Raw genomic sequence first — 9,873 nt, 5'->3', positions numbered from 1 at the left:
TTTTGTTATATAAAAATAAAATCTCATATATTATTATGTTTATAATTACTCACATTATTATTTTCAGTGGTATGATCATATATAATCAAATAATAATTCCAGAGGAAATTATATTAGAATATTATAAAATTCTGAGATTCACAATATGAACAACAAAAGTTGATATAAACTGGTATCAAAATCTTGAACTTGAATGGAATAAATTTAAAGAGCGCTCAACTCTGAGAGGAGCAGTTACACAACAATAATAATTAACAATTAATTTATTCGCTCTCGATTTCTATCGCGTGATAGCCCCGAATCAGCTATCACGCGATAGAAATCGAGAGCGAATAATCTAATTGTTTTAGTATAAATCTACTAGTCGTGCAAAACTAAACAAGTAAATTAACTATATCCTCATCGCAGACACTTCGAAAACGCGATGAAGTGGCCGCCATTTTGTTGAAAACCGCTACTCACTATCTATCACCGAATAGATAGCGAGTAGCGTAGCCAATCAGAGAACGGCATTCGTGATAGAACACTAGTAGATTTATACTAATGATCGATAGTAGAAAGATTTCAATTCATCGTTTAGCTGTGCCAGAAAGCGTCCAGTCGTGTTTTGAACTTTCCATACATTTCCCTGTATTTTTTTCCCGCGAACTATTTGGTTCGCTGTACAGACATTTAATGGAAATGTCAAAACGCAACTAGACGCTTTCTAGCACAGCTACATTCGTCAGTTATTTTCTGAAAAATCATTTGCATAGTGCCTAAAATTTCCAATTCATGAATTTTTCAGGAGCAATGTTTTATGAAAAATATTTGACATCGGATTTCCATACAAACTTATTTCAAGACGTGTTTGCCTACTCGTCAAAATGGCGTCGAAAACCGTGATCAGGCCTATTTACTTCTAGCTATGTAGATGGTATTGTACAGCGGATTGTCTAGTAGCCTAATGCCATTTGTATAGTGTTTTTGATTATAAAGTCTTGTATCAATTCATCTGTTTGTCATCCAGCGCTTTGTTCTTTGTAAAGAATTGTTAAGTGATGCTAATTCGGTAGCTAATTGTGCGCACATTGATGCTGAATAATAATAATGATAATATAATTAAACCTTTGTTAAATACGCTAACAGTTAAAGTTACAAGCTGGTGGGCCCAGTCGAGCCGCGAGGGAACACATACAAGGCCAAAACTGTAAGTAAATAACTTCTCGGCGAAATTTGTTGCGCTTTCAGAAAGTGTTATAAATACGTCAACAGAAAGCCCGATATCTTGTGAACACTAACTATTTAAAGCCTCTGCTCTTTACGCGAAAATTAATCTATTTCGAATTCCGCTTACAATCTCCGTCGGTTTGTTCTCCATGTTTTCTTTTCATTTTCAGCTGAGCTAATTCCGCGGTCGAAATAAATTATGAGAATCTTATTCGCTCCTGTAAGAACAGTATATGGAGGAATTATGCAAGATGGCTTTCAACTTACAAAATATTTCTGTGAAGATCAAGGAAAGCGGGGGGGGGGGGGGGGATAGAACGGGAACTCCCATATATAAGCGATATGGGTTTGTACCAATGTGACCTTGAAATAAGGGTTTGGTTTTCAAGCAGTTTAGTCTTGGATAGGGTATAGAAATCAGAGTTTTGGTCTAGAAAAGGGTATAATTTTCCAGGGAACTGATCAATTGCTTGAGGAATTTAGTCTAGACTAGGTTTCCCGGGAACTGACACCCACCCAAACAATTTTAGAGTACCCCCCGAAGATCTCCGGCAGAAATTTATTTTAAGCATAGAAAAGCAAATCTATTCGTATACGGTTAGGTTAAAAGCTAGAAGCTTGCATGTGAGGCTGTGTGGTCAAAACAAAACAGAAACGTCTTAAAAATCCCAACTTGCAGGAAGGCTTACCAGTTGGCTGGTTACAAAGCGTGGCCGCGGATTTGAACAATTAATTAAGGGATTCAGATATGCGTATACTTTTAACGTACGAGAATTGAATTCTCGCCGACAAAAGTGCCAACATCTGCTCATTCATTCATACATTGATACAGTACAATCCAATGCAGGACAGTTTAATAATTTTAATTTTCACGCATCCAACTGCTGTCGCGTGGCTGTGGGCCTTTCCTGTGCATAATTTCCTCCAAGCGACGTCTAAGTCTATCACTCTAATTCACTTTGAAATTAATACCAGTAAATGTACTATTAATTTCTTCTTCCTCCATTTTCTATCTTCGTTTTTGAGCTCTTTTATGTAATTGTTTAAAATTTGGTATCTGTCTTGTTTCGGCGTGCGGGTAACTAAGCCTTTGACTTTCTTCCCTGGAATGTATTTTGAAAATGTTTGCTGTTAACAGCGTGAGTTCGTATAATAGGGGAAAAAAGAATAGCTCATTTTGGGATAGTTATTTTAAATAAATGTTCATAATCAGGAATTTAAAGTGATCACGGCTTGAGTTTGGTGCGTGGTTTCTTTCTTATTTTTCCTCTTAATTCCGATTAAAAAAAATTTTTCGAATTAATTCACTCTAATCATTAATTGTTGATTTATGGAAAAATATTCAGTTGCTGGTAGTCATACCTGATGAAAATATCAGATAAAGTCCCCCTGGCGTTTTTGTATTCTAATGTTATGTCTGCATTAACCTAGACAGCATTTTAATCCGTGTGTTGTTAAAAATACTCCGGCCTAGTGTGAACAGAAGTGGCCCATTTCCACTAGAATCTAGTCCCCGCTCCTCGTTGTTAGCTTCCGTTTCGGTTCGATTCTCTGTTCACACTACTCAAGAAAGTGTCACGAAAACCTATCCGATATGTGACGATTCACTTTCAAGACCGAAGCAGCGCACCGTTGCCGGATCGATCTCTTGTAGCAGAAATGCTCGTGCCAGACGTCACTTTACGCGTAAACAAACCAAACTGATTGTAGGACTGACAATACGGCAAAGGGCCATTGGCAACCAAATTTGACAGACAAGTTACTGAGAAACAGGAGTACTGTTTTTCTTAATAATTGAAATTTAAGATTCTTACAGTAACTTTCATATTTCTAGGTCATTTAATGTTAATCTATCGGTTTTTCGGTCAATTCTAGTGGTTTTGGAGAATCCAGAAATCCAATCAGTAGTGTTCCAGAATGGCCGCTGTTTGGAAATAATGGCGTAATCACCATACCATATGACGACATCATTTTCCGTTGTAGGCAACAAAGACTGGGAAAACATCTTTCGGATGTAATTTATATCCTTCTAGTTTCTAAGTCAGTAAGGGGCCTCTCCTCCTGCGCTTCCTTGGGGTTCCAGACAATAGGGAATTTGGGCATTTCTTTTTTCACCCCCCCCCCCCCCCAGCTACGTAAGGTTTTGCTTCATTTCGCCCTGTAATTGGTTAGAAAAACCCGCCTTCACGTGAACTTTCCCGACCAATGAGAACCAAGACCCAAACCAATGGCGTCTTGCTCGCACGTGTTTCCCGCGCTTGGTGCGGGTTTTTGGAATTGCTTCGAGTTCTGATTAGCTCATTGCGTTGTTTACGTCTGTTCTGATTGGTGAGAGTAATTACTTTGGTTTTGGTTTCTCGGCACTCAAATAAAAAGCAAGACAAATCTACTTTTTGTCAAGTAATTGTGTTTGTTACAGATTTTACAATCTCTTCGCTGTGATCAAGCTCATGAAGGTTTATAATCTAAAATAAATCACAAGAAGCTTTTTACAGGCCTGGAGGCGGACCGGATCGAAGACCGCACGATCGACAGTTGGTTTCCTTTGAATAACCTTTGAAAATAATTAAACTAATAAACAAACAAACAAACAAACAAACAAACAGAAAACAGCAACAACGAATGTTTGATTTTATAAACAGACTTGATAACTAAAGGTAATTTGGCCAACGTAAAGAGATTCGAGTGCTGACGTCCGAGGAAACTGGAAGATTCGTTCCCAACTCTTCACAAACTATCTGATCAATTTGTGCTAGTCTTAATTTTCAAGCAAACCAGCACATGAATCTTGTAAAGTTTAGCTTTGAAAATTATGAAAAACCAAAATTCTGGAATGAACATTGTGCACGTAAAATAGGCATCGGGGAACGGGAATGACGCACACTATGCTCAAATAACCACTGCGAATGGATGGAAACGGAAGCTCATTACTTGGAGCGCATAGCTCCCATACTACTAGTATGGCTTTCGCGATGGCATTTTCACTATTCCCGCGGTATGCCCTATGCAAAGCTTGAGACTGGCTAGAGAGGTCCGGTGGGAGACTGCCGTGAGTTTGTGGGAATGTCAATCGAAAAATAAACGGTTCATCGGTAATGAGCTCCTGGTCGAAACTCAATGTTATAGATACTGTGCTTTCCCTGAAAGTTTCGATATTCGCGAGAAATATCGGCTAAAAATTGAACTGAAGAACTGTTATCGCGGCCCACCCTTGGCGATGCGCAATTTGTTCGCAACGCCGCTATAATATTTTTGCACCCAAAGTCCATTTTTCTTTTCTTTCACAGGTTTCACAACTCCTCAAGCGATGGACCAGTTGCCAAAGAATCCCAGGAAACGATGGTTTCTAATTTCCTTGGTCAAAATAGGTATACTGTTAAACTTATGTGTGTGGGTATATTTAGGTGTACAGTTAAGACAACTAGTTATTGATGGAAATATCGGGAAAGAGAGAGAAGTCACTACAAGGACTGCAGAAAACTGGTGGGAAAAGAAGCTGGAAAAATGGGAAGACTTGCAAAGTGATCATGCCTACAATCAAGCTTCGTCAAGCCTCAATTCTCCAAACACAGATCAGTCAGAATTTAGTGATTTCATTCGCCGTCAACCATTGCAAGATTTTCGGCTTGCAAGTCATAATGGCTTGGTGCAGTTCCTAAAGAATGCTTCATGTACGCCGATACCTGCCAGCCTGGTTTTGTATAACCGGGTATTCAAGACCGGGAGCGAAACAATGGGGTCTCACTTTGAGCTTGCGGCCGGCATGATGAATTACGTGTATACCAAACGTTAGTATACCGAATGATGTATTTAGAGCGGTTTTCATTTGAGTGTCGTAAAACCAAAACCAAAGTAATTACTCTGGCCAATCGCAACAGATATAAACAACACAACGAGCCAATTAGAATTTGAAGCAAATACATGTAACTGGCGCCAAGCGCGGGAAAACGCGTGCGGCCAAAACACGATTGGTTTTGGTTTTGCTTCTCATTGGTTGAGAAAGTGGCGCCAGTTTTGTTAACCAATCACAGAGTGTAGCAATACAAAACCAAAGCAAACGCGAAATTACTTTCGACAGCCAATTGAAAACCGCTCTATCGCATTAGATTTAGACTAAATTTGTAGCTAGAGGAAAAGTTACCGGACTCGTACGCAAGTACGCAAGTGCTATTGGATTGTTCTCTTTTCATTAATAATTCATGAAAAAAAACCCCAAAGAAAATGGGGTTTTGAAATGTAACCTTAGGTTGCGCTCGATTGACCGTACAGGTGTATTCAGGAATAAGAATAAGCGAAACAGTTGTTAGATTTGGGAAGGCATTCCTTCGATGCAAAATGCTGATTGGTGGAGATTAAATTTGGTGATGACGTCATTTCTCTTCGTGCGCATCGTGCAGGCTAGCTCATCATGGCATTAAAGGGTAGTGGGACCCGTTGTTAATTGCCGTTTTTTTTGTCTTCCTTGACATAGTGCGGCCCTTCTTGTCGATAGCTCGTAAGTGGAGGTTAAAACTCTCAACTCATTCCTTTCTTTTTCTACAGAAGAAACCGAAGACTACTATGATGAGGGAACATCCGCACCTTACCCAGAGATTATCGAAGAAGGAGCCAGAATCGTTCGTCAGCAGATCCTTTTCAATGCACACTTTTACTTCAGAAATCATTTAAAAGTTCAAAGAACACACACGTACATCAACCAAGTCCGCGAACCGGTAACGAGGTATATATCGCATTACTTTTTCAAGCACAACACTCGACACAGAAATCCATTGCATTTGCAAAAAATGATCGAAAGCGGAGAGATAAATGACACACTCGAGGAATGCTTTGAAAAGCAAGGCAAGGGGTGTAAATACAATGTTATGACGCGGTTTTTCTGCGGCCCTGAGGCTTTTTGTAAGATCGATCCACAGAAAGCCCTGGAAAAAGCCAAAGAAAATATCGTGAAATATTACGCTGTTGTGGGATTACTCGAGCACTTTCATCTCACATTGCAGATTATACAAAAACGGCTCCCTTGTTTTCTACCGGTGATTCCCATAGATACAAGCTGGAGAGATAACAAGGGAACGAAGAAAACTGTGAGTGGAGAAATGATTACAAAGATAAAACAGGCGAACTGGGCCGACATTAAACTGTACGAGTTTGTCAAAGAACTTTTTTGGAGGCAAGTGAAATCGTGTGGAATAACTGTGAAGCCTGAGTAAACATTCTTCTTGTTGTACAAGCTTTCCTTATTTATTTTTAAAAGAAAAAGACAGAATCAATCAAGGATATGACAAAGACGGCTACGATTAACAGTTATAGCTAGAATGTTGTGGGAATCGTATACTTAATTAAAATAGCGTATATATGAAGCAAATATTTTAGAAAAGTATGTATGAGCAGTAAGAATATAGAAACTATGTACCATGGAAATCAGAGAGAAATAAAGAAAAACGCAATCGATTAGTGAGTGGCCATATCCGAGTTGCTTTGAACCTCATGATGAAAGCGAGGCTTCGTGCATAGATTCTATCATGAAAATTCATTTTCACAAGTATGCAAACAAAACTAATTTTCATGTGAAAAAATGTGCCCTTAGCCTCGCTTTCACAATGAGGTTCAAAGCAACTCGGAAATGGCTTATTGTAATCATAGAGAAACAGAGACCGATAGAATAGTAGAATTACGGTAAAATTACGTTGTAGAGTGTAAGAGTTGTTGCTAGGGGATTTTTAGGGATGGCATTTTGTGATACTCTGTTTTGCCATGCTTTGTGGGAAAACAGAAGGATTTTAAAAACTAAAAACCGCCATAACATGCAGTAACTAGTGCCAGTCCCCAACCGCGCGGCAGAGAGAAATCGGAGACAAAAGGGTAGAGTTCCGAGCCCAGTTATTCAAAAGCCGATTAATGCTAATCCACGATTAAAAATTATCCAAGGTTTTCATCTCGCTCTTTAAAAATGTTTTTAAAAGCTCATTTCAAGCTAGTAGTAAAGAAAAGTCTACGTTAAAACTGAGGAACAAAAATATTTTTGAATTGTTTTCGTTGATTAATAATTAAACTTGAATCAAAGTTTACATTAATCCTAGCTTGCAGGCGTTATTTTCTTTTACCGCTCGCCTGAAAAACGAAAAATAAATAACGCCGTTCTGCAGGCTACATTAATCCAAGATTAGTTTAATCCGTGTTTGAACAACTGGGTCCGATCTTTTTCACGAGTCGGAGATATTCCAGCCCAGCAACGCAAGAAGTTCTTCAGCAGCGAATTCTGTAAGCTGGGCCGTAGAGTGAACCCTTGAAATAGAACACAACCATTTGAACAACAACTGAGTGTGTGTGTCAAGTGAACTTCGAACATCTGAGCTGATTCCCCTTGTTAGACGCTGAAAAGTTGATCTAAGAAAAGAAAGTGTTACCAGCTTATGTTTAAACGTGAGGTGGCATTTGACATTTTGACATTTTTTTATTTATACTCTACACTCTTACTGTTACAAAAGTGCAAAATACAAAAGTTGGAGGTATTAGAAAACATAGACTAACACGCAGTCCAAAAATACAATTCAAATAGAGGAGAGGAGAGTAGAGGGGCACCTCTAGTAAAACTAATACTGTGCCCCTTTAAAGGACCCTGAACGTGAGTTGGGGGGGGGGGGGGGGGAGTATTTTGCGTCCAAGGTCATCTGGCAAAGCAGTGGACAATAACCCAGAATGGGGTTCATAAAAAAGCCCCAACAACTGTAGTATCTAGTTATGAAAAAGATAACCCCATGCAGTTTGTTTTCAATTTCACGTCGATTTTTGCCATGTAAAAAGATAGCCCGTGTATAGGTCTTGACGCCCGTTTGTGGAGTCTGTCTATAGACGAGACTATAAGCACCCTATGTAATCGACGGAAAGATGAATTTGGGGCTGTTTACATAGAGGGAGGAAGAACCTGGAAGGCGTAACAACTTTTCGTTTGGTTTGCCTGCAGAAATGTCGGTCTGGTTGATGACCAAGTGGTGAAGGAAAAAAGGAAATCTTGGCGGCCTTAAGGAGCTGAAGGCCCGGCTGCCGCCATGTTTTTTCTTTTTGTCCCTAGTACTAGGATCTTTCGAGCGAAGGTAGTTTACATGGTGCTAGGATCTTCGCAGTGCTGGGATCTCCCTATCTCTCAGCTAGGAAGATCCTAGCGCTAGAGCCAAGTACAGCTTTTTTCATGTAAGCTGAATACAGAAAACATATGGCGTTAGGTTGATCCGCCTTCTAGGGTCTTCCTAGCGCTAGGATCTTCCTCCCTCGTGCATGTAAACAGCCCCTTTGTGGTACAGAGAAACGGGTACATCCGTTAGTTTTGTTTTTCTTTTCTTAGCTTGCTCTTCGAGGAAGGCGGCATTTACTTGATAAAACAAGTTGACAGGACTGTGCACAATATTAATCAGCTCATCTCTCGCGGAGTGTGCAAACATTACTAAAATTAAAGTTGCATACGGATTTTCAAAAGCTTCTTACGAGACAAAAGTCCTCAGAAAGTAAAAAAAAGAGCAGATGGTCTGCATGTAAGTAATGGAGCGGAGCCTTATACACATATATTTTAGCTTGTTCCTAGAAAATCCAAAACTTGCTCAGTTAAAAAAGATACGACAATTTCTTGTATTGGGTTATAAATTTACAAGGCCGTTCAGCTTAAAAGAAAGAATTTTAAAACCCCAGCTTATGGCGGATCCTAATGAAGACTTGTAAAAGTAATTAGGACATTCTTCTCCACACTTTTTGATGACGAAGCATAAGGTCATTAATTTACCATCAAACTCATTACATCCTTAAAGGGGAAGTCTCATGGGTTTTTGACCTCTTTTGCTAAAAAAAAAAATGATGAAATAAAACCTTCACTTTGTTACAAAATAATTCTGGAGCAACGAGAGGACAGAAATCAACTTAATTTCTTGACAGGAACAACTCGTACTCTGTTCTAGCGTAGTTTGGAAATAAAAATGCAAAAACTTGAAAAACATTAGCCTAACATTTTTCAAGTTTCAATCCATTCCGGCCTGCTCTGTCTCTGGCCAGGGGCACTAATCGACAGTTTTATTGCACTGGGGTGATAATTTATAACAAAACTAGACATTTTTTTTTTTGTTGCTGTTGTCAGACAAATATTTTTGGGCAAACTTTTGTCGTTCGTCTGGTTATTCGTCTCTATTATAAAGACGGGCACAAGACGCATTATCCGTCTGGACGAACTATTTTCCGTTGTGCGGCTTTCAAGACGAACAAACGGGTTTTTCCCGTCTTACGCAGCTCACGGGTGCTTGTAAAGTGCCGAATCGAGTACCGTGCCGAAAACAGTATGACGCATAAATTATGACAAATTATGAAATACCGGAATTGATGACCTTCTCGCCATAGGTCACGACAGCTACTAGAAGCTGATGGCATTTTCTATTCAGGATGATATTTTAAGAAACTAAATTTAACCACAGCTCAACGCCATTTAGTAGTTTGATTAATACAGGAGAAAGCGTCATTACGCATATTTTTACGTGGGCTTGCGATACAAAGACTGGAGCAGACATTTTACGGCAACAAAACGTTGTCTTATTTCTTAAATCTAACTGTAACAAATTCAAACTAAAGAAACCTTGCGTTCATTTGTCAGTCTCCTACTAACATTAAAAGTACAGAATGCAAAAGCCT

The 9,873-nt window shown here is 39.2% G+C and overlaps 1 protein-coding gene across 1 annotated transcript; it reads left to right on the top strand.

Annotated features, from left to right (window-relative positions):
* The first annotated feature begins 1,134 nt into the window (after nt 1–1,134).
* LOC146454353 (uncharacterized) lies at nt 1,135–6,392 on the top strand. Its single transcript, XM_085095462.1, has 4 exons — nt 1,135–1,189; nt 4,497–4,997; nt 5,752–5,929; nt 6,207–6,392. The coding sequence occupies exons 2-4, from the start codon at nt 4,517–4,519 to the stop codon at nt 6,241–6,243; spliced, it is 696 nt and encodes a 231-aa protein (XP_084951588.1). The 5' UTR covers nt 1,135–1,189; nt 4,497–4,516; the 3' UTR covers nt 6,244–6,392.
* Nucleotides 6,393–9,873: the final 3,481 nt, after the last annotated feature.

Source organism: Pavona decussata, unplaced genomic scaffold (genome assembly GCF_977016875.1).
Source record: "Pavona decussata unplaced genomic scaffold, jaPavDecu1.1 SCAFFOLD_302, whole genome shotgun sequence".
Classification (NCBI taxonomy): domain Eukaryota; kingdom Metazoa; phylum Cnidaria; class Anthozoa; order Scleractinia; family Agariciidae; genus Pavona; species Pavona decussata.
Note: the sequence above shows the minus strand (reverse complement) of the source record. Positions and strands in the feature narration are given on the sequence as shown.

Coding starts and splice junctions, on each gene's coding strand:
- LOC146454353 (XM_085095462.1), top strand. CDS start 4,517: ATGGACCAGTTGCCAAAGAATCCCAGGAAACGATGGTTTCTAATTTCC. Junction 4,998..5,751: donor GAATTACGTGTATACCAAAC/GTTAGTATACCG, acceptor CTTTTTCTACAG/AAGAAACCGAAGACTACTAT. Junction 5,930..6,206: donor GTCCGCGAACCGGTAACGAG/GTATATATCGCA, acceptor CTCACATTGCAG/ATTATACAAAAACGGCTCCC.